A 24,374-nucleotide genomic window follows, 5' to 3' on the forward strand; every position below is an offset into this window, starting at 1 on the left:
TTGTTTGTGTGCTGCCATTTTAACCAACAAATTTACAATGGACAATACATTTTATTTTTTTAAATTACACCTTTAACATATTATTTAGTAAAATTATAAAAATATACTAAATAATACTGGTTTTCTTATTGGTTTAAGAAAATGTATGTATGTGCCTTCAATTTAGTGTAATATTTTGTCAACAAAATGTATCAAGACAACTTCAAAATATTGTTTGGAACTTGTTGGAGCTCCTTTTGGCTCAAAAGAAAAAGCTGTGTTGTCCTCCAGCTATTTGTAGATCTACAATGTAAAAATGAGCTGGACTTTCTTTGCCTTTGGTCTGCTATCACATCATTTTGAAATTGTAGTTGTTTCACTTGTGAAAATCACAGCGTCTAACCTAAAAACCAACTGACTCAAACTCTATTTCCCAGGTGGCATTGCGGTCAGTCTGTTTCTAGGTGTCTAGCAACAGCTTTCTAACCAGACAGCCGGCGGCAACGGGAGCGGTGTTTTTTCGGCGTTTCTCTTCACGGTTATTCGCTTTAGGTTACTCAGAATAAATTGCCGCTCAGCTGAAAGCAGTGAAAAATAACTCTGACCTCTGCTCAGAGATATGAGCGGCAGCGGGCGGCCCAGGACCAGCTCGTTTGCTGAGCCGCCAGGTGTATCAGGAGCCGTCGCAGCATCCACTGGATCAGCCGCTGCCGTGGGGAGCAGCACAGGAAAGTCCGGGGTCCCGCAGGCCTCCGGCAGCAGCTCGTCAGGATGCTCGAACCTTAAGCTTGCCAGTAAGTAGTTTATCGTCTCTGGTTGTATGTTTCAGTATTTCAACACTGTTAGTTTTTATGTTTGAGTTTACCGTCAAAATTACCAATGCTATTGCTTTTTCGACCCTGTATAAAGTAGTTATTTCTCCCGGGTTGATTGCAAAGAATTAGCAAGTATGCTAACTAGCATGCTAACATTAGCCACTTGTTTTGTACGAGTTCACTGTCCGGCCGATAGAAGAAATGATCTTGTCTGGACATTTTTTTTGGTCGGCAACCAATTTTAGTGCCAAAATTCTTTTGTATTTATCTTAAACGGCAAAGTTTGATCCCAACTTTAGTATATGGTTTTATTTCATTTGGTCAGTTTTGATCAGGTATTTACTTGTTTTTGTGGCGGAGCCAGACTCGATTACCTTAACTTGGAGCTTCTTCGCGTAGTTGAGAGAGCGGCATCGGCTATTAGACTGTTTTTTTTCCGGAATGGGGTCTGAGCTGAACGATGCATAATCATCAAGGTCACTTGTGGGGCAGTAGCTTGGCAGCAGGTGGCCGACGCTTGCAGGCTGCCATTGATGGAGCACTGGAGCTGGACTGTCTGCTGTAATGCCACACAGAGTTGGTCTCCTCTTGTCTGGGATGCAAGTGCAGTGCCCTTCTTTATCGCTACAGTGACAGGTGTTAAAGCAAAGTCCTGCATGTCTGTAGATGGATTCTACCACGCACCCGTGATAACAAAAACTGATCAAGAGGTAATTTTAAGTTCAAATCAATGTATTTATTGATGGTCTCCGCAGTTCTCCGTGTCTTTGTAAGTGTTGAAAATGCTTTTTTGATCTGCTGTCTGCTTTGAGGACCGGAAAGCATCTTAAATGGGCAAGATTTATACCAATCTGAAATATATATATATATAAATATTAGCACTTTAAATGTAACTTAAAATAGATTTGCTTTGTCGTTAGAAAAAAGGTTTTCATTAACTGTGTTTCATCTCATGCTCTTAAAAGCTAGAAATGATCACGTTCATTAAAAAATGACTAAGCATGTCTTCAGGTAATAGCAGAGCTTCTGTTTTTTTTTCACTTTTAAATCTTTTGCCCTGTGTATAATAGATGTTATAAAGAAGTGGGTGCTGACTTTTGCGTTGTACATTTCTAAACATAACATCCAAACTTGTGTCTATATACAGAAAAATGATCCTGTGTTGCTGTGTAATTACCATAGCTGCTGTCTCACTGTCTGTGGAATGGCTCCAGCATTTGTTCCTGGATGAAATGAAATCATCACACCCTTTGTTCACACTCAAACTGAATGGGAAATGCTTGACAAATGAATCCAACTATGGAATCCAAAAATTACAAATAATTTCTACCTTCTCCGTTAAACAGAAACTGAATTTTGGTTGTGTCTTATTATGTACCACAGAACACATAGGTTTATTTTCCTGCTGACTTCTCATTAAAATTTTTACCTGTGTTAACACTTTTAGTGTGCTTAAGCAAATTCATCTGAAAAGAGGCGCTGAAAGACCGTTTATTAAAAGAATTGAAAAGCATTTTATTTCTGAAGTCCTAAAAGAATAAAATTATATATTTGTGGAAGTTACATGTTCAAAGTTTTAGTGTTTTTATAAAAACTCTTTCTTTCTTCAAAATATTCGTCTTTTTTATAGTTTATATCCTGGTTATAAAATGTCATGATGAAAAGAGGATCTGCCCTGCTCTCATAACTGTAAACAAATGCATACAGGTGACCTTTTTAAAAAATGTATTAACTTTCCTCAGTTCAAAGGTGACAGAAGTCAACCTCAAATCATCTATTTTTTATAATCCTCTTTATCAAGGGTCCAATGCATAAGTGGGCATCAATAAAATAAGCCTCCTAAACCTTCTTTTAGTGTTTCTTGATAATTACAGAACATGGCTGATCCTGTTTATTAGTTGCCTGTCAGTGGAAGATCTACGTACAACAGTTTCTCTTTATTAATATAACTTTATCAATCCCTACTCTCTCATTGATTTTTATTAGGGTAATTAGAATGTTTCTAATAAATATGTGCAGGTAATAACTATTCCAGTGGTTTCCACTCCCTCCCTCCACTGAGGGAGACTCAGCACATCTTATTATAGATGCTTTCAGCTTATGTTTGTGACATACACTTTGTGTTAAGCATGGCTGATAAATCACTGCCATTCGCTTGAATGAAAATATAGTTGGTATTTGATTCAGCGGAAGAATGAAATCCATTTTAGGATTGCTCCCTCTGCAGACATGCAATTCCAATTGTGAATGTCAAGAGAACGACAGGAAGCAGTGTGAGACAATCCAATGCTGATGTGAAAGCACAGAGCCATGACACAGCCATAGTTTCGGAGCCCTGGCAGCTCTTCACAAGGATAAATTGACTTGCTCCCTATTTCAATTTTGTATGTGTGTGTGTGTGTGTGTGTGTGTGTGTGTGTGTGTGCATATATATATATATATATATATATATATATTTATTAGGCCTGCACAATATACCGCAAATTTATCGTTACCGCAACATCAAGCTGTGCAATATGCATACCGCAAAAGATGGCGAAAATCGCAATAAATGGTTACCTTGACCCTTGTGCTATCCTAGGCACTTTAACATTGGGAGTTGGGTCATCTAGACCCACTAGAGAGTGCTCTGAACCTTTTTTCTTCAATGATTTGTGATCTTCACTGGTGTCCATGGATTACATGAAATCCTCTCCACCTTTATCCACCTTTGTCATGGTAGGAAGAACACGTGAATGCAAGGGTGGGGTCATAGGATAGCACAAGGGTTAAATGTGCTAAAACAAACTCATGGCAGCTTGAAATATTGAATAAATGAAATAAATCCCTTTATGCATTTAACCAATCGGAAGGACCCGTTTACATTGTTGATCAATCAGATGAGCCCTTTTATGTTTAATGTTTGCCTCCTACGTCGACAACGGTCATTTGGAGTATAATTTTTAAACTGTTGCATTGAAATGGAAATGATGTTTTTGGTTGGTTTGATATATGTTTATATACCGCAAATTATATCGTTATCGCAATATTAATCACCAATATCGCATATCGCGAGTTTCCCTCATATCGTGCAGCCCTTATATATATATATAAATATATAAATATATATATATATATATATATATATATATATATATATATATATATATATATATATATAAATATATATATATATATATATATATATATATATATATATATATATATATATATATATATATATATATATAAATATATAAATATATATATATATATATATATTGTATGTGTACGCCTGCACAGTAAAGCACAAATTTATCGTCATCGCAGTGTAAAGCTCTGCAAATGCTTATCGCAGAAGACAGGGAAAATTGTGATGAATGATTACCTTAAATGTGCCAAAGCAATCTTAGGCAGCTTGAATTATTAAATGAATCAAATAAATCCCTTTATGCATTTGACCAATCGGATGGACCCCTTCACGTTGTTGACTAATCCCTTATTTGTTAGATGTTTGCCTCCTATATAGATGAGGGTCATTTGGAGTATAATTTAACTTATGTCGACTCTTTTTAAAAAAAAATTAAACTGTTGCAGTGAAATGGAAATGATGTTGTTAGTTGTTCTGCTATTTGTTCATATATCGCAAGTTATATCGTCATCACAATATTGATCACTCATATTGGAAATTGTGAGTTTTTCTTATATCGTGCAGTACTAAATATGTGTATCCCATAAAAACTATGTCAGAATAATCTTATACCTCAGATGGAACAATATATACATACGAGTGTCCTGGTTTTTACTTATGTTAATATTCATCACTGTTTAGACTGAGGATGAACCCAGTGACCCGGTCACTCTGCAAGCCTCAGTTTCATTTGTAATGGATACCACCAGGCTGACTAATGGATAACCAGCACGTCTGTGTGGTGAAAGTTTACTGCATGTCAGGCTGCTCATACAAGAAGACTAGTGCACAGACTTCAGTCTGCAAGAGGGTTTCATCAAGAAGTGCATTGTCTTGTTTGGTAAACAAAGTATTAAGTATGTGGACACAGTCGTGGTGATGATGATGCAACATGATTACAGCTACATAGCAAAGGGTTGCTCTGCTCCATTATCTAGGCAAGAAAAGCTATATCCTAAAAGTAAAAAAGCCTTGCACATCGTAAGATGAGAATCAGAAACATATTTAGTTTTTTTTTTGTTTTTTGTTTTTTTTTTCCTTTTTTAACTTGTCCTGTCCAACAGCTGGGCAGTCAGATGAGAGCTGAGGGCCTCTTGGGTTGGACATATTTTACTTTAACAAGAGGGGTTATTAATCTTCAGACAAACCAAAGGTATGTCTGAATAAACCCCTTTTGTAATTGAGGCCAAACTTTATTAATTTCAAACATGTCTGAAAATCTTTGGTGTTGGACCGGACGGAAAAGAAAAGAGGGGAAGAAGAGAGAGGGACGTTAGAGAGAGGGGGGGTAGGGGGTGATAATAGGAGGGGAAGGGGGATAAGCCCATGAAGCAGCATAAAGCAACAAGTTTACTGGTTGTTAATCATTATGGTAAGGTTTAAATGTAAAAAACAAAAACAAAAAAAAAGGGCGGAGCCTGTCCCCACACACACTCAAATGTTATAAACACACCTGTTAGTTGCAAAAATGTCCACCTGTCGACATGTACACAAAACAGATAGTGTTCACACGCATACTTATGCCTTAAAACCAACTAGTGTGAAATATTTCAGTCATTCAGTCTGTTGAGCTAACACCTGTGCTCAGGTGAGTGTTTATGTTCTTCTAAAATGGATGGTGGAACGTGAAAAGAAGGAGGGAGAGTGCCCAGCCATCCCCACCCCGAGACCCCCACCGCACCAGCAGCGGCAGCCGGAATCCCCCCAACGCCACACGGGAACCGGCAGGGAACAACCGCCGCCCGGGCGACCAAGCCCGCCACCCAGGCCAGGGCCAGCAGGGCCGCCGCAAGGCCCCCAGAGCCAGAGAGCAGGGAGGCATGGAGGGAAAGAGGGCGCCGCCCCAGCCCAACCAGGAGAGCAGCCCCCCCGCCGCGCCGGGAGAACCCAACGCAGGGCCCCACCGGAGAAGGACGCCCACAGCCCCAGACGAGCACCCCACCACCACCCAGGAGTTCCGGGCATCCCCCCGCCCCAACCCCAGGTACGAGCCAGGACCCCCCAAGGGAGACCCACTCCGCACTCCAGGCAGCCATCCGCCCGGCCCACGGTTGGTCCAGGGAGGAGCGAGGCAGGGGCCCGCCGCCCCCGCCCAGGAGGGGGGAACCCGGGGAAAAAAGAGGGCCCACAAGGGGTGTTGTAAATATGGCCCGACCAGGCTCGGCCACAGTTGGAAATTTGGCGGGGCCCAGCACTCAGGAGCAAAGACCAGAACCCACCCCCCAGGGACACGAACACCCCCGGCTCAGATGTAATGTGAACCCCCCCACCGCGCGGAGAGAGCACCGCCGGGCCCAGGAAGCCGGTACCCCGGGGACACAGCCGCCGTTGCAAAGGGGCCCGTACCCCCCACCAGGGAAGAGGCAGGGGACAGATGGTCCTAGGTCCCACCTTCCTTGCAAAATGTGTGTGCGTGTATGTGTGTTTGAGAGAGTGTGTGTGTGCATGTGTGTGTGTTTATGTTGGGATGTATATATTGAGGGGGGAGGGGTGTGTGTACTAAGGGGGGTGCGGTTAAAATTGGCGGGTAGGGCACTAAGGGGTTATCTCCTGATTACTCACAGTGACGTCCCCTCACCCTCCCCACCAAGGGGCCCTAAATGTCTAAGGTGCGGTTAAAATTGGCGGGTAGGGTGCTAGGAGGACATCCGCTGCTTGCTGGCAGTGATGTCCAAGCACCCCCCCTACCAAGGGCCCTACATGTCTAAGGTGCAAATAAAACCGAAAGAGGGGGGGCCCACTCCATACGGCAACCACAGGAGGGGGGCCACTGCCTAGTAAACCCCCCCCCAAGGCTCATCGCAGGCTAAGCCCCCCACCCCTCACCCTATTATGAGGTTATATGAGGAAGGGGGTAAGTTGGGGACAGATGATTGACTGTCCCCCGGTGGTCAAACAGCCGCCCCCCCCCCCCCCCCCCCAGCAAGGGGGCCAGGCCCACCCAGCCCCGGGGCCCCACCCCCGGAGGCGCAGACACCCCAGGCCCAGCACCACCACCCCCACACAGAGAGAGGGGAGCCAGAAAGCGCCCCCCCCCCCCCCCCCCCCCCCCCCCCCCCCCCGGAGCAAGCCCAGGCCCCCACCCCCAAACGCCGGCCCTAGAAGAGCTCTGGTCAGGCCTCGACGGGACCGAGGCAGCCAACCGGCCGGGGAAACCGCCGATGGCCTCAGCGGAGACCCCGACCCCGTCAACCCCCCCTGCCCCGTACCAATAATGCCCCCCCCCCCCTCCCCCAGAATGCCCCCCCACAGGACAGGGCCGACAAGACCCCCACCCCACCCCCAGACCCCGCAGCCGAAGCGGATGACACCCAGAGCGACCGGGGGCCCCAAGAGGGTTGTCCCGTCCCGCCCCAGAGCCAGGGAAGGGCCGATCCCAGCCCCAGGTGTAGACGGGAAGCCCATCCAGCGCCGGAGGCCCCGACCCCCAACATATTTAGTTTTTGATTTATATTTGTAGAACAGTCTGGTTTGGTAGAAATTTCACCATGGTGTGAACACAATATCAGCTGCTGAAAGGTTTGTTTTAAAAAGTGAGTGATATTTCAGCCGATCTTTTAAATACAAGTCCTGAAAATTCTATTGAGAGCTTCACTTTTCAGAGTTGTCACCCATCAGTTTGGAATCTGGAAGGAATTTGTATAGATTGTGTGATATCAGTTATCTAAAGGATTTAATACTGTGCCCACACAGTATTATAAATAAACACAGTATTATGAACTATTAGTACATAAAATTGTTTATGTACTAATAATTCAAAAACTACACGGTAAAAGTACACAAATCTTTGTGAGGAGACACTTTCGTATTAACAGATGTGTCGTTTTATTACAAAAACAGAAAGCAGCGACTATCATATTTCATGCTCTGCTCTAAACCGTGCAATGGGAGGAGCATGGCATTTCTGAAGTGATGCTAGCTCCATGGGCAGCTCTCGAGAAGCGCGTGCTATAGGAAAACACTGCTGCCTTAGTGGGCAGCAGTTCCATGTGGAGGGACCCAGGGGGGATCCGGGTCTCAATAAACATTCCAGAGTGCCAGAGTGGTCTTCTGCTCTTGACGTGCCGTGGGGCAAGTAGCGACTTTCTGTTGACAGACAGAATTTGCACTCAATGTATTTAAACACGCATGTGCAGTGACGTATGTATCAGAGGATGTTTGATTGGCTGTTCTGCATGTCAATCAAGTGACGTACGTCTCTGAGGATTTTGATTCGTTGACGGTTTTTTAAGAAATATATTTTAATTTTTTTTAGTTATTTATCTTTGCTGGCCTCCGATCTACCCTCATGTCCTTGAAGATCGACCGGTCAATCACGATCGACACAATGAGCATCCCTGATCTAAATCTTTCTATTAGGCTTAAACCATGCATGTTGTAAAGTGAATACTTTTAGCCATAAACTATAATCTTTTTAAGACCAAATGCAGGGTTAAATGGTCTTAGTTGTTTTTGTATTTTTGTAGTGCCCATCCTTTCTTTTATTGTTAAGTTATCAGTTTGTTTATGCTTCCTTGATTTTAATCATATACTATTGCATTTTTGACAAGTTAGAATTCTTTCTACTATCTTTTGCTAAGTTTCTAACTAGTAATTATTTTTTATTTTAGTTGGTTTGGATGGCTGTGAAGTTTTGCCAAATTGGTCAACCTCTGATTGCAGGATCTTTGGTTAGGTTCCTGCTCTACCGATCCAGGTGTGTTGAAGGCTCCTGATCAAAGCTCCACATTGCTCTGGATGGCCTGGCAGTGTGTAGCTGCTTTGGAGTTGTTAGTAAATGTGTGTTAACAGGGAAATGTGATTATTATTATTTTATTTTTCTAAATTCCTTTAGGGATCGAAGAAGGTGGAATTGGGCTATATAAGTAGATGTTCTTTATCATATTTAAAAAATTCAGAATATAAACATCAGAAAGGTTGAAAATGTATCATCAAAATTTTTTTGTTCTCTCAACTCAAAGACTCGGCCTTTGATATTATCATCTTTGGCCTACATTATATTATCTGATTACTATTAGAGCTTGCCTATGTGTGGTGCTAATACACTACAAATCCCACAATGCTCTGCCAATGTGTTCAAAAACCTGAGAGCAGGAGTCCCTGCTTCTTTGACAATGATAAATCACACAGGAGTCGTCTTACTGATGAAGCCCTTTATTCAAGTCTGAGGATTTCCTCAAAGTCTGACACTTGATGAACTTGAAACCAAGCATCTCAGACAAGTGAGCATTGGTCAATAGTTAAATAGAATTAAGTACTTCAAACTCAACGTTAAATAAATACATGAGAGATTTAACTGTAATTTAGGAAAACAAAATGTAAATATCAAATGTTGGACATCAGATATTAGTTATGGGTAATATGTGTATGATGATATCAACATATTGAACACTAGCAACATTTGAAGATTTGAAGCTGCAATGAGGACTGACGGCCTTTTTCTTCTCCTAGCTCCACTTTTCCAGGTATTCTTAAGGTGTAGAGACCTCAAGTTAAACCTGTTCCTTCTTGTTTCCTAGGAGACAGTGGGAAGGTGACCACAGTTGTGGCCACACCAGGTCAAGGACCGGACCGCCCTCAAGAAGTCTCCTACACAGACGTCAAGGTGGGCTACAAAAGGAAATCCCTGCCTTAGTTTGTACCTTTATTTGAAAGCACAGGACTTTGTTACATTTACACCACGAGTCCAGGTGCTTCTCTTCTTTCTTTGGTTGCTGGCGTTGTTGGAATTCTCTTCAATCGACTGGGCTTTTTAGGTGAAACATGTCCTTTTCATTAAATTAAGCAATTTGTGCAAACTTTCAAATGGCAAAGTATTTAAACTGTCTAACAGCTTTAACTGAGTTTTCTATTTTAAATTTTTATGAAGAAACATACTAAGTTCATCACTTTGCTGTGAAATGAAGCTACCAGTTTTGACCAAAACATTTTTCAGAAAAATATAGACCAAGGGTTTTTCACGCGAATGATTCATTCTCAGCTCCCCTTGATCTAACATTATTCCTCCTGTAATTCACTCTTTAATGTGGAAATATTGTTTCTTTTTATGTGTTTTAATTCTTTTATCACACTCTTTGAAAGCTCCCACTCTTTGGCAGCTTTTTGTTGCTTTTAAAGATTTTATAACTGTTCCAGTTTATGATTATTGCTCCCAGAATTGTTTTCCTCAATTTTCTATCTTGTTTTTGGTTTTCTTCTAACAAAAAAACATGCAGGTTATAGGCAATGGATCATTCGGTGTTGTGTACCAAGCTCGGCTCATCGATACTCAAGAAATGGTGGCCATTAAGAAAGTTTTGCAAGATAAAAGGTTTAAGGTAGAGTTGGAGAGAATTTTTCTTAATCGCGATTTTTAAAATTAACTTTCTTAAATGCAAAAAAAAAGTGAAATGATAATTTTTCTATTTAATAGAAAATACATTTAAGAATTTAATTGTCTGCACCTTTTCCCACCAACTTTAAATAAGTTGATAAAATATGATGTTACATTTCAACCTTTAATTAATCTGTTTGTTACCAGCAAAAAGTCTAAAATATGAAACTGAAAGGTGGAGGGGGCTTCCTGTGTTTAAGGGTTAGAAAGGGTTTTCCTCCTGAGCTCTTGTAGATGAATTCTGGTGCATTTTGGGTCAAAGTGGTACATTACTGTCTGTTTTCTTTAGAAATAAAAGGAAGGGTCTCCTCTTTTATCAGCTTCTGCAGTTATTCATGAATGTTTCATGGTTTTGTAATGTGTCTACCTTGTGCAAATGTCTTTTTGGCATTTCTTAAGATAGCAAGGAGTTAATATAACCAATACCATCATTTGCTTAAGCATCTTTGACTTACCATTTCTGTTGTGCTTGAAAAATGCCGTCTTACCAGTTATCACTTTGGGGCTTTGATTACAGAAAACTGCAAACAATGCTGCTCACAAAAAACAGCCTGAAGCTGGGAAATACCCATGCTTAGAGTTCTGCTGAAGCTGTCTGGTTTTGCTCTTTTTGCACCACAAAATGCTGAAAATACATCTGATGTGAGGGAATCCTCCAGAAGATATGTCATATGATTCATAAAGACTGTGACTTATGTTTGTAAAAGAAATAAATAGAAATGTGCTTTATTTACAAAAGAGGGATTTAAAATGTTTTTTAATGTTTAGCTCATTTGCTTTCTAAATCAACTTTTTTCATTACAGAACCGTGAACTACAAATAATGCGAAAACTCGACCACTGCAACATTGTCCGACTACGTTATTTCTTTTACTCCAGTGGTGAGAAGGTAAGTTTAGGAGTGCAACCAAATAAAACACTCATTCCACCTTAAAACAGCTCAAGACAAAAGAAATGTTGACGTGAGATAATATTGAAAGAAATACAGTTTGTTTGAAAGGTGTTCAATATTCTTGAATTATGAAGATTGCAAACATGAATTTGTGTTTTTTAAGTGTAAATTAAATTGTTTAGATTGTAGAACCATATTTTTTGTTTTACATACAGAAAGATGAGGTTTACCTCAACTTGGTGCTGGACTTTGTCCCAGAGACGGTCTACAGGGTTGCCAGACATTTTAACAAAGCTAAGAGCATCATTCCCATCATATATGTGAAGGTAAAGTTCCTCTGTTCAAGTTCTTTGTGTGTGAGGGTTAAATTCCTCCCACTAATCAAAAAAAAAGCACAATAACCAGCTTTTGTTGACCTGCTGTGATTTTTCTCAGGTGTACATGTACCAGCTGTTTCGCAGTCTGGCTTACATTCATTCCCAAGGAGTGTGCCACCGAGACATCAAGCCCCAAAATCTGCTTGTTGACCCAGAAACTGCCATTCTGAAACTGTGCGACTTTGGCAGGTGAGCTCCGTGAACAATACCTACATAAGCTGGAACTCAACTTCAGCACTTTGCTGGTTTGAGCCCAGTACCATACATTATGAACACCAGGAGTCCTCTTCAGAATATCTGTTTGAGGTTTCAGAAGTTTGTTGCTGCAGCTTTTCCTTGTTTTTTTGTTTCCTTCAGCGCCAAACAGCTGGTCCGTGGCGAACCCAACGTGTCTTACATCTGCTCGCGATATTATCGCGCTCCTGAGCTGATCTTTGGTGCCACAGATTACACAGCAAATATTGACATCTGGTCAGCTGGTTGTGTATTAGCAGAGCTTCTGCTCGGACAGCCCATATTCCCTGGCGACAGTGGTGTCGACCAACTTGTGGAAATCATCAAGGTGAGGATTTTTGTTATACATCTCATGGCAGTTTATGGAACCTAAGTCATCCTTGTTTTGTTTTGTTTTTACTTTTGTGAAACGAAGGTTACATTACACACCTCCTGGTTCCTCACGTTTAGGTTTTAGGTACACCAACGAGGGAACAGATTCGGGAGATGAATCCGAACTACACCGAATTCAAGTTCCCACAAATTAAAGCGCATCCATGGACCAAGGTAAGAAAAGACTAGGTTTCTTAAGATAAATCGCACTTTTCTGTAAAAAAATAAATAAAAAAAGTTCAATTTTAACATTCCTAAAATGTAAATTTCTTTTTTTTTAATTTTTTTCGAAGCAACTTTGCAGGGGTGTAATGTTGGTTGCATAGCAACATGCAGCTGCTGCTCGTATGAACACAAAGACTGCACGTTTTTTTCTACAGGCCTTATTCCAAATAGAGAGCATATTCTGGACAATCTGAACATATTTACATGAGTTGCAGGTTTTCTCTGGACATTGGCAGTGGTTGATGATTCAGCTCTTGACTTTTGTCACAGTTGTTGCAAAAAGAATTCAGTAAATTAATAAAATCTTCTCTCAGCAGAAATGTCAGCCATTTTCATGATATTTCCTAATATTTTAGGGAAATTTCATTTTTTTAGTCTCAAGATTTTTGTTAAAACCTATTAAAACTTTCAACATTTGGAAAACTCTTGGAAAGAGCCCTAAAACCATCTAGTGCATTATTTGAGGTGTTTTCACCCTGAAATATTCCAAATCAAATCAGGGAGATGTCAGACTCAGTTGGTGCATTGGTGTGGATGTAAACATTGTGTTCAAATGAGGAAAAAGAAAGCCAAGAACACACTGTCATTTGCTAGAATGTTGCTGAACAGGATGTCTGATACTCTTCCCACCAACCTCCCTGTTATCTGACATCTCTGATAAATATGCAGCCTTCCTTCCATTGTGCTCATTTAAAGTAAAATGACTCCATCTCTCTTAAAGACCGAGACAGAGACCATGAACCCCACTAGCTCTGTTCTCCACAAACTGTGGTTTTGAGCATTTTCATGAAAGTGGCTGTACCTGTCATCTGGTGCTTTCTTACGTACGCAGGTTTTTAAACCCCGCACGCCTCCAGAGGCCATCGCTCTTTGCTCCCGGCTGCTGGAGTACACGCCGGCCTCTCGCCTCTCCCCGCTGGAGGCCTGCGCACACGCCTTCTTCGACGAGCTGCGCCAGCCAAACACACGACTGCCAAGCGGACGAGATCTACCAATGCTCTTCAACTTCAGTACCACTGGTACAAGCACACACCCAACTGAATTCATCACACGTTCTCCTGTTTTTCAGATGCATCATTTTGAAATTTAGCAATAATTAAAAAGCCTGTTTTGATAGTTTAGCTGCAGTGAATTTAAACCGTCTACAGACCCAGTTCTCTTTAGATCAGGCTGTAACTGAGTGGTTCACTGATTGGTAGAATTAAATGTTCCTGTTGTGTTGAATTGCTCCTCAGGGGTTTATTTACTTATTTATTTTGGTTGTTGTCTGCAGAGCTGTCGATCCAGCCACAGCTGAACTCCATCCTCATCCCTCCTCACGCCCGCTCACACACAGTTGCTTCCGTCCACGGTGGGAGACTTTTCCTGATTCAGCTCATAGTTTATGTCATACTCTAACTTTTAAAAAAATGCTTTTATGTTTTTTTACATGAGATCTGACAAGATTTTGGCTACATTTGTCAAACTTCTTCTTTTCCTATTGAATCTAAATGTGACAACATTGGTGTAGAATGTAATTTTTGAAGTAGATCTGTATGTGCTTGAAGCTTATTCTAATACTAAACCACCTTCTGCGGTGGGGGTCTGGGTGTGGGGGTGGCTGGGCACTCTCCTTCCTTCTTTTCACATTCCACCATCCATTTTAGAAGAACATAAACACTCACCTGAGCACAGGTGTTAGCTCACCTTTGCACTAATAGTTTGCGTGTTAGAATGAAATATTTCACACTAGTTGGTTTGAAGGCATAGGTATGCGTGTGTGAACACTATCTGTTTTGTGTACATGTTGACATGTGGACATTTTTGCAGCTAGCAGGTGTGTTGATAACATTTGAGTGTGTGTGAGAACAGGCCCCGCCCTTTTTGTACTACATTTGAACCTTACCGTAATGATAAACAATCAGTAAACTTGTTGCTTTATGCTGCGTCATTGTCTTATCCCCCCTCCCCTCCTATTATCACCCTCCTAACCCCCCCCTCTAACATCCCTCTTTCTTCTTCCCTTCTTTTCTTTTCCGTCCGGTCCAACACCAAAGATTTTCAAACATGGTTGAAATCAATAAAGTTTGGCCTCAATTACAAAAGGGGTTTATTCAGACATACCTTTGGTTTGTCTGAAGATTAATAACCCCTCTTGTTAAAGTAAAATATGTCCAACACAAGAGGCCCTCAGCTCTCATCTGCCTGCCTAGCTGTTGGACAGGAAAAGTTAGAAAAAAAAAATAATAATAATACTAAACCACCTAGTTTAAGTAAACACATTTTTTCTCAATTGTCTGACCTGTTAACATATAAATGCTTGTGGGTCTGGAGCCTCGGGTCACAGACCCCTGATCTAGATTATTCCTATCTGTGAAAGAAAAAATGTCAACGTGCAGCATTTTTCTCTGTCTTTTAGATGGTACCGGTTCAGACTCATCTCAGCTCAGTTCAGTCCCGGGATCTCTGAACAGCATCTGAGGCGTCTTCCCATCTGAAAGCTTCCTCTTCTCACACACTCTTCCCCCCACAGATTTTCTCCCTGCCGTGTGCTTAACGATCTGTACAGGAAACCGTTGAATAGACAGTTCGGTTGTTGGGGTTCAACTACAGCGGGACAGAATCAAGAGGTTTGATGGTGGGGGCTGGTCCTCTGAAATCCAACTTTTTTTTTTTTTAAATCAACATCTTCTATATTTATTTTGAAAGAAAAACTGAAACAATTGTTTGGTGACATGTTTTGGTTCCTGAACCAGAGTGTTTTTCCCTTGTATAAATTTTTTTTTTAAGCAAGTTTTTAACCCCAATCAGTGAACCGCTCTACCTGACTAATGTACAGCCTGCAAACGCCTCCTTCAGAATAAAATACTTTCATTTGAGACACTGAGAAACCACATGAACTAACGTGAGGTTTAATAATCAGAACCAGGACGAACTCAAAGCTAAGTCCCCCAGTTTACTGTTTTCTGCACCACAGCACTGTCAGACTAAAAAATAAAACCCTGACTTTCCCTGTACTAGATCATGTTTCTTAAATTGAGATTTTAATGTGGATTTTACTCCTTTAGAATGAAAGTGTAGATTTTTTTTTCTTTTTTTAGTAGTCTTTCTTATTCTCACCTCATAGCCAGAAGGCTCTGGTTCAAATCCCAGCTGGGACTTTTCTGTGTGGAGTTTGCATGTTCTCCACCATTTATGCCCGGGTTTTCTCCGGGCTAGTCAGCTTCCTCCCACAGTTCAAACACATGCTTCATAGGGCCACTGGTGATCCTAAATTGTCCCTAGTGTGTATGTGAGTGTAATATTGTTTGTATGTGGCCCTTTGATATCTGTCAAAAATACAGAATTCAAGGAAAGGGTCTTTAGTAAACAAACAGTTGGTGTGTCTGTGTTGTTCTGCTAAATCCTAAAAATCAATAACTTGTTAAGTTCTCTGTCTGAGATTAGCAGAGCATTGCCGCACAGGAGGCTGTTAGCCATACAGACACAAATCAACAGAAAGTTCTACAGAACAGATCTGGATCTCTTCTGTTCTACCGGCTCGTTTCCACTTGACTCTGTGGGGATCAGTGTTCTCAGATGCTGCTGGTGGCTTTCAAAGGTCAGTCAGGCTGATTTTGTGGAACATTTTAGTTAGACACTCTGGTTGGAAGTCCAAAATAGTTCATTTTAAGAGATAAGCATTTAAATGAAGTCAATCTAATGACAGATTTAGTGCCCAATGTAAAAAATTAGATCACCCGCGGATTTGAGTTGTTATTTTTTTAAATTCCAAAACTGTTTTTTTTTTCATTCTCTTTCTACTTTACAATACGTTTTTTTTCTGATTTTTCTTTGTGTTGAAATTAGAGAGCTTTGTAAACAGCTTATTTTGGGGGGAAAAAAGAAAATGAACCCCAGATCATAAGTGCTTCTGTACACTGAGGATGTGGTAGCTAAAAGAATATAACTCGCTGTTCTGACCTGACGAGCCGTTTTTAGGACATTTTTCCGTCTGCACTCAATTTAAAAAAATAAAAAGCTAAAAAAATAAAAGAAGCAAGGATCAGTTTAGAGGTAATCCAAGTTTGATGTGCAGAGAATGTATTCCTGTGTATGTGAACAAACTTCAGCCTGCAGTCTGACAGTGCTTTAGGAGTAGAGCATCCAACAATACCGGCTTTGGTACGCAGAAACATCCTCTCAAAAGTTTGTAGTTTAGAACATTCGAATCTGTGGTACAACACCTCCACCCGCTGTTTTCTGTTCACCCACTTCAGAGCTTTTTCTTTAAGTACCAACCCTTGACGCCGTTAACTTTTACCACACCTTAGACAATGAGAAGAGAGTGAAGAGCCTTTTTTCTCTACTCTGTTTTGAAGACGTTTTTCTCGCCAGCTGCCTCCCGATTTCCAACTTGTGACCTCCCGGAATGACGGGTCACTGTTGTCCGTCCTTTTTCCCGTTAGAAGTCCAACCAGCCTGTTTTGGTTCTCGTCCATCAGGCCGATGGCGATCACACTCAGAGCTGTTTCTATGGCAGGGAAAAGCTGTGGAAAAAGCCAGGCGAAAGAATCCATCAAAGCTGATTTTTCTTCTGTTTTAAAAGCCATTTATTTCCCCGCTTTCTGTCTCTTTTCGCACATGTAAATATCACAGATATGTTTTGTTTTTTTCTTGCTTCTTTTTACTTTTTATTACAGAGTTGTTTATATCTTACTACCCGCATCCTGTTGATGAAATAGTCTTAGTTTCTGCATTTTGTAAATAAGCTTTTTTTTTCACAGTCAAAGTGTAGATACTGACAGAAAAAGAAAAAAAAACAGCCACTCCTCACGTTTGTTGATCTTTCTCTTTCTTTCTCTGTCCTGTGGTCCAGTGGAACCTGTGAAGTAGCTCAGTGTGACTCGGCTCTCCCCCTTTGTTCTGTCCTCCATGGGATGAGGAATTGGAAAAGTTCTGTTCTAAGATGTCTTCCATTTATGGGCTTAAAAACAGAAAATATTTGAAAAAGTGCCTAAAGTTTTGTGACACTTCCCAAATTTGATTGGAGCTAAATTTGCTTACAAGCTCTGTCCTGCTCGTTTCTTTTTCAGTTGACGCTCCAGATGAATGTCAATCTTTAAGACTTCTACAACTTCAGTTGTGTGACGTGAGGTTCATGAGGTTTTTAAATTAGGAAGTTTGCTCCGGTTATCAGGAGCTAAAGTTTCCAATCCATTTTCTTTTGATCTAATTGGCTCTTTTATTTCTCACTTGCCAATTAACAAAAACGTTGGCAAACCTAAAATACAGACTTCCTTGTTTTATTTTATTTTTTACTGTTCAGACCTCATGGAATAGTCAGCTTCCTAATTTTCCCTTTTGCCTGTAGAGGGCGCTGTTCAGAATGGAAAATGGCTTCTCATTTTAGAACAGAACTGGTATCTTTCCAGCCAGCAATATATGACTGATGTGCAGTATTCAGAAACCCGCCTTTACTTCAGGACACTGCCGTTTTCCGAATGTGACGACTCGAACCGCCTTAGACGAGTCAGCTGGAAGAGAAATGATGTTACGACGTCCAGCAGTTCTCAAAGAGGCCGATCTGTGTATTATGTGCTGTGTGGATTTCCGAATTGCTGCTATTGATCAAAAAATTTGACACTTTTTCTTGAGAGGTAGCTGTGTGCATGTTTGTGTGTGTTTCCAAATCCAAATGTTTTGTTTATACTGTTCTGTAGCTCATCCTGTCCTTACCTGTCACGGTTTCTGTTGTTTCTTAAGATGTAAACTCTGGTGTCATTGTAGCCTTGGAGGACTGAGGCTTCAGGGAATGGAGGGCTTGAAAGGGCAAAGAAAGAGAAAGAAACACAAACCTGTCTCTGTTCTGTGTGTATAATATGGACTCAATTACTGTAATAAAGTGATGAAATTGTATGTAAAGATTGTCTACTTTCTTTAAGACTTTCCTCGAGCTTTTATTGGATTCATTTACTTTTACACGTGAAACTTTACCTCAGAAATCTGTGCAGAGGCTTCTTAGACTTAAAGAGTGCTAAAAGTATTTGATTATAAAAATATATCAAAATATTGACCTTCCCTACAAAAAATAAATGTTACACCTAAAATGTACAAGGTTAGTAGACAGTTTGTTTGTTGAAAGTAATAAATAATTGTATGAAAAATGTTAGCTTTATTAAGTGTAAACTTAAAACTAGGTGAGCCAGACTGAAAACAGTGGAAAAGAATTAAGTTTACTCTTGTTTGTTTACAACAAAATAAAACCAACAAAAACCCAATGAATTAGTAGGTTTCATTGTTATAAGCAATAACATTTGAAATAAAGGTGTAGTTATTAAATTAATAGTTTAAATAGGTATTAAAATAGTTCAAAAGTTATTAAAATGTGACTTGTTTTGATTTAACCTCACACTTACATTAATGCACATCATCCAGTTCGTCGGTACATCTCCAGTCCGGCAGAGGGCGCTGCTCGTTTATAAATGACAGTGGCAACTTTTCTCCCAGCATTCAAAAAGAAGAAAACGACAAAAGGGACAAGGCATCGTTGAAAGTCGAAGGTAATGCCTTTTTTAAAAAAAAACATACTATCGTTGTGTCATTTTTAAGCAGCTCAAGCTTATTCGGGTGTTTTCTAACACTAATATACACAAAAAAGTTTGTATTCGGGCCATAAAATGTGCAGTTTTCTTTTATGAGGCAGAAGAAACGTCCGCTATCTTTCCTAGCTTGAGTCGTTAGCATGGTGTCGCCGGGTAAAGAAATGCCTTTTTTGGGTGGTTTGTGTTTTCAGCTAAACATATACATTTTGACTGCTGAATGTTTCAGCGTTTTCCCCTTTATTTTGAAGGAAAGTAACCTGTATGGTAATTATCCAATTTTAGCAAAACAAACGTTTGAAACAACTGCCTAATGTTAGCCATAGATGTCGCTTCCGTATTAATTAACATTAGTTTTACGCTGTGACTTCTTCCTGTCAGTTTGTAGCGATATGTTTATTTTTACGCCTTTATAGTATTAATCTATTATGGTGGTTAAAACATTTACATCTTTCTTTTTACTCAAATGAATCTGAACCAAAACAAACACTTTAGGGCCCACAACATTAGTAATTAATTAACCCCAATTCAGTGTAGCGTTACCGTTAAGACCCACTCTGGCTTTTTAAACCTGTTCTTGTAGCATTTTTCTCATAATGGAAGCTTTGTTCTTTTTAATTGAGCTTAAATCGTAAGTTTCTTTAGTATTTTATTTATTTATTAAAATCGTCGTGAATCAGGAGCAGACGAAAAATGTGTTGCTAAAAGCTGTAGTGATGGAGGCCCTGCAACAGCCAACCACAGGCTCCCTGCTCCATTCCATTCTGATGCATCCATTTGGAGACAACTACAAACATGTACGTCTTTGTTTTCCTCATATTAGCTGGCATCTGTCTCCAAACTGCACTCCTGGATAGCTCCAATGTTGCTCACTGTTTTTGTTGCACTGGTAACGTTGGGGGTAATGTTGGGGTTGTGTCGGCCGTAAGCTAGTGGGAGAGTAAACACAGCAATGATGGGAAGTGGGGTCAGGCTTTTCACATAGTGTGGATTTAGTTAACTGTGTGCTTTAGTTTATTGTTGAAAGTCTGACTTTGTTGTGAAGTCTTCTCAGGGGTTCAGTACATGGTGTTTTTGTACTGGAGAGTATCCTTTCTGTAAATAATGTACTGAAGAAAAACATTTTTTGACTTTTTAGGAATTAAAAAAGGAATACAATTTTAGATTAGTCATTGTTCACTCTTCAAAAAAATATGTATAAACACATAGAAGCTATTTAGCAATAAACCATAGTTTTATTGTGTCGTGAACTCATAAGTCTTCCATCCATTGTTTTGCTTGTATTTGCATGTGTTAACTCAGTTTTTGGTTCTCAAAATATAGGAAAAAGTGACATTCTTTATTCTTAGTGCAGCTCCGCGCCTTACGGGCCACTATCATACCTGTTTCTCCATGTGTTTACCTGGATCAGGTGAATGTTGCCCACTCTTGTGTTTTTCTAACCCTTTTGTTCAGGAGTACAGAAAGGTCTCCTGTTTGTCCACTCAAGATGGAGTGCATTGACGCTTGTAGTTGACTTCTTGCTGCCCATATTCATCTGCTTCACTGTTTGACAAAAGCACATTTAGAGGCCGTCTTCATCCCTAATTGTTGCCAATTCATTTTTTGTATCTCATAATGGCCTGAATTTTTCTATTCTGACATCAAAAGGGTACTTTTGGCTATATAGGACTACATTTGGCTTTTTTTCACATTATTCTTACGAGTAATACATATTCTCTCTGAAAGAAAAGTCCTCAGCCTCTTACATCACAAACGTCAGTGCTGCAGTCAAACTTTCTAGGTCATTTGTAGACCGGTCAGATTTTTTTATTAATTGATCTTTTCAGCAAATTCTTAACTTTTAAGCAGTATGTTTGATGCTTTGGCAAAACTTAGTTTTCAGAAAAATAATTGTGTATAATATAAACAATAGTAGTATCAGCCCAAATGTAACACATTCAGCTATTAATTTATGACTTCTGAGTTCCAGTGTTAAACACACTGAATCTTCTTTTGTAAATTTGAGTTTAAAGTACAATTGTAGGTTTCCATTATTATTATTATCGTTTTGTTGAGTTTTTGCTGCTGAGTTGGTTCTCTGTATAACCTGTTATAGCTTTGGTTTTGGTTCGTCTGACAGGTTGAAGCTGGGGGCTATGGCTCGTGGGCAGCAGAAGATTCAGTCTCAGCAGAAGAACGCCAAGAAGGCGGCAGAGAAGAAGAAAGCTCAGGGTGCGGACCAGAAGACTGCTGCCAAGGCTGCGCTGGTGCACACCTGCCCCGTGTGCCGGGTCAGTGCAAGAGACAAATGCACACCGACCAAAAATCCGATTTATAAGCATGCTCACTTACAGTGAATACCACCGTTTTAGTTTTCTTTAGTTTTCTTCTGGTCCTTTCTGGACAGTTTCTGAAAGGTAAACTTATTCAGTCCTTCTGATTCTTTCAGACACAAATGCCTGACCCGAAAACCTTCAAGCAGCACTTTGAAAGCAAGCATCCCAAGTCCCCCATGCCTCCTGAACTGGCGGACGTTCAGGCATAAAGGATCGCTTATTGCACCTGAACCTGGGTGAGTTCTGTCTACCAGTCAGGTTTGATGCCTCAAGCTGTGAAGGGTTGAGAGCAGGAAGAGCTTTGATTTCTGGAAAACACCCAGAACCCTGTCTCATGTTTGTGTAGGAGCGTCTCTGACGCAGCAAACGTGTAAAGTTTTCTTAAAAGAAAAGGATCACAGTAAATAAATCTCCTTTACTGTACAGAACATTGCAGTTAGATATTTAACTGACCACATCAATAAACCAGGAGCTCTTTAAACCTATCGCTTTCAGGTACACGTCGACCACGGATTGATCTGAATCGCTGCACCTGAAGGATGACGAGTGCTGGGTCCTGCCCGTGTTGGTGGACTTTGGGAGGGGGTGGGTGTGTCTGTGCTTTGGCTGCATGTCTGTGTGCGAAAAAAACCAGGCTTCCGTACACCAGCAGCCCTTTTTGTATTTATTCTGTACAGCTCACTGGGTAAGGGGCGGGGTCTCTGGAGGATAAGTAGACGCATTCCTCCCTCACAGACGCTGCAGCCAAACAATTGAACTCTTTCATCAGCATCAGCTTTGCGGCTGTTGCACTTTGATCACAATTTCAGATTCATGTCAGTTTAATAGAACTGGGACGTCTGCTCCTCACTCTGTGCTGCTGTGCTCAGCACGCTTCACAACTGTACCTCACACATAACTGCGTTTCATCTTTGTGTTGTTCCTTCACAGCCACATCGCCCTCCTCCCACTTTGAACCAGAATCATTTGTTTGGTAATAATTGCCCTAAATGCTCATTGATGCTTTCAGTAGAATAAAAAGCCCGAAGGACTGATTGATTGAATTTTAGTGGTAAAAAAGAGTTGTTCTTTACAACCTGTCAAAATAAATGTTTAGTTTCATTGTATAATTTTTTTTTATCTCTTGAATAAATCGATTAATGTAACGTCTGGACTCATAACTTGATACTCTGTTAACCCTTGTGCTAGCCTAGGCACTTTAACGTTGTGAGTTGGGTCATCTAGACCCACTAGACCTGGGGCCTGTTTCAGAAAGGAGGTTCAACCAACTCTGAGGTTAAACTTGAACTCTGAGTTGGTCAATCGAGAGATTAACAACTCTGAGTTTTCTTTTTCAGAGCAGCTGATCGGAGTTAGGTCAATCAATTCTGAGTGGACTGATTCGGAGTTAAGCGTGCGCACCGCGACTGTAAGAAGCCATTATCAATGGAGCGCAGATATTGCGAATCACCATGGCAACCGTGGAAAAAAAGAGGTCTGCATATGTTTCGCCAGCTGAACTTGACGTGCTGCTGCAGAGTTACAGTGAATATGAGCACATATGACCGTTTACCTCGCCTTCGCTCCCGCTCCTACACCTGGCTGTGGATCCTGCCTCTGGCTCATCTCTGGCTCATCTCTGCTCTGTACCTGACCGAGTACCTCGTCTCTGCTCCTGCTCCTACACCTGGCTGTGGTTCCTGTCTCCGGCTCGACTCACGCCCCTCCCTGACTGTCCCCACAACCACGGCTGGATGAAGCTCGTCTGCTGGACTTTTATATATGTAGTTGTAGATTTAGATAAGTTAATTCTTCTCTAAGAGTTCTGGTAAATCGCCTGTCCGTCCTGGGGGAGGATCCCTCCATCATGTGGGCACCCCTGAGGTTTCTTCGTTTTTTCCGGAATCCGTTTTTTTGGGGAGTTTTTCCTTACCGCGAAGGGGGGTCTAAGGGCAGGGATGCCAGTATAGCTTAGTCAGTTTGTTAGTTCATTTTAGTATTTTCCTATTGAACTCTTTGTATTTGTGATCCTTTTAAGTTCATGTTTTACTTCGAAGCCCATCGAGACGACTGTTGTTGTGATTTTGGGCTATACAAATAAAATTGAATTGAATCTAGCCACAGGGGTTGCAAGCCAGTAACTTCTGTGCCGGTCCCAAGCCCGGATAAATAGAGAGGGTTGCGTCAGGAAGGGCATCCGGCGTAAAAATTGCCAAAATAACCATGCGAATCATCCACAACACTTTAGACATACCGGATCGGTCGAGGCCCGGGTTAACAACGACCGCCACCGATGCTGTTAACCTACAGGGTGTCGGTGGAAATTTGACTACTGTTGGTCGAAGAAAGAGGGGAGGCAGAAGGGCCCGTGGCCAGAGAGAGAAGGGAAAAGGCAGGAACATAGGTTTGAGAATAGGGACTCTTAACGTTGGCACAATGACAGGGAAAGGCAGAGAGCTGGCAGACATGATGGAGAGAAGGAAGGTAGATGTACTGTGTGTGCAGGAGACAAGGTGGAAGGGCAGCAAGGCACGTAGTATTGGAGGAGGATACAAACTGTTCTATCATGGTGTTGATAGGAAGAGAAACGGGGTAGGAGTGATTCTGAAGGGGGAGTTTGTAAACAGTGTTCTAGAGGTGAAAAGAGTCTCAGACAGGATGATGAGCTTAAAGTTAGAAATCGAAGGGGTGATGGTGAATGTAGTCAGTGGGTATGCGCCACAGGTTGGCTGTGAGTTAGAAGTGAAGGAGAGATTCTGGAGTGAGTTGGATGAGGTCATACAGAGTTTCCCCAGAGGAGAGAGAGTTGTTATTGGAGCAGACTTTAATGGGCATGTTGGTGAGGGCAATAGAGGTGATGAGGAGGTGATGGGCAGGTTTGGTGTGAAGGAAAGGAATCTGGAGGGACAGATGGTGGTGGACTTTGCGAAGAGGATGGAAATGGCTGTAGTCAACACTTACTTCCAGAAGAGAGAGGAACATAGAGTGACATACAGAAGTGGAGGTAGGAGTACCCAGGTGGACTACATCCTATGTAGACGAGGTCATTTGAGAGAGGTTAATGACTGCAAAGTGGTGGTAG

The 24,374-nt window shown here is 41.1% G+C and overlaps 2 protein-coding genes across 3 annotated transcripts; both read left to right on the forward strand.

The window, feature by feature from the left end:
• Nucleotides 1-151: 151 nt before the first annotated feature.
• On the forward strand, nt 152-18,318 carry LOC101168720 (glycogen synthase kinase-3 beta). Its single transcript, XM_004074069.4, has 11 exons — nt 152-773; nt 9,483-9,568; nt 10,179-10,280; nt 11,141-11,224; nt 11,443-11,553; nt 11,663-11,793; nt 11,962-12,166; nt 12,289-12,384; nt 13,268-13,454; nt 13,709-13,786; nt 14,834-18,318. Exons 1-11 carry the CDS (start codon nt 599-601, stop codon nt 14,893-14,895), a joined length of 1,317 nt encoding a protein of 438 aa, XP_004074117.1. The 5' UTR covers nt 152-598; the 3' UTR covers nt 14,896-18,318.
• Nucleotides 18,319-18,849: 531 nt separating this feature from the next.
• Nucleotides 18,850-22,458, forward strand: LOC101168967 (zinc finger protein 706). Of its 2 annotated transcripts, none has more exons than XM_020707179.2 (4): nt 18,850-18,956; nt 21,118-21,330; nt 21,427-21,549; nt 21,809-22,458. In XM_020707179.2, exons 2-4 carry the CDS (start codon nt 21,134-21,136, stop codon nt 21,828-21,830), a joined length of 342 nt encoding a protein of 113 aa, XP_020562838.1. In that variant the 5' UTR covers nt 18,850-18,956; nt 21,118-21,133; the 3' UTR covers nt 21,831-22,458. The 2 variants fall into 2 exon arrangements, with proteins under 2 accessions (XP_020562838.1, XP_004074118.1); XM_004074070.4 differs by having other exon boundaries at nt 18,851-18,956; nt 21,118-21,268.
• The last annotated feature ends 1,916 nt before the right edge of the window (nt 22,459-24,374 follow it).

Source organism: Oryzias latipes, chromosome 11, assembly GCF_002234675.1.
Source record: "Oryzias latipes chromosome 11, ASM223467v1".
Lineage (NCBI taxonomy): Eukaryota > Metazoa > Chordata > Actinopteri > Beloniformes > Adrianichthyidae > Oryzias > Oryzias latipes.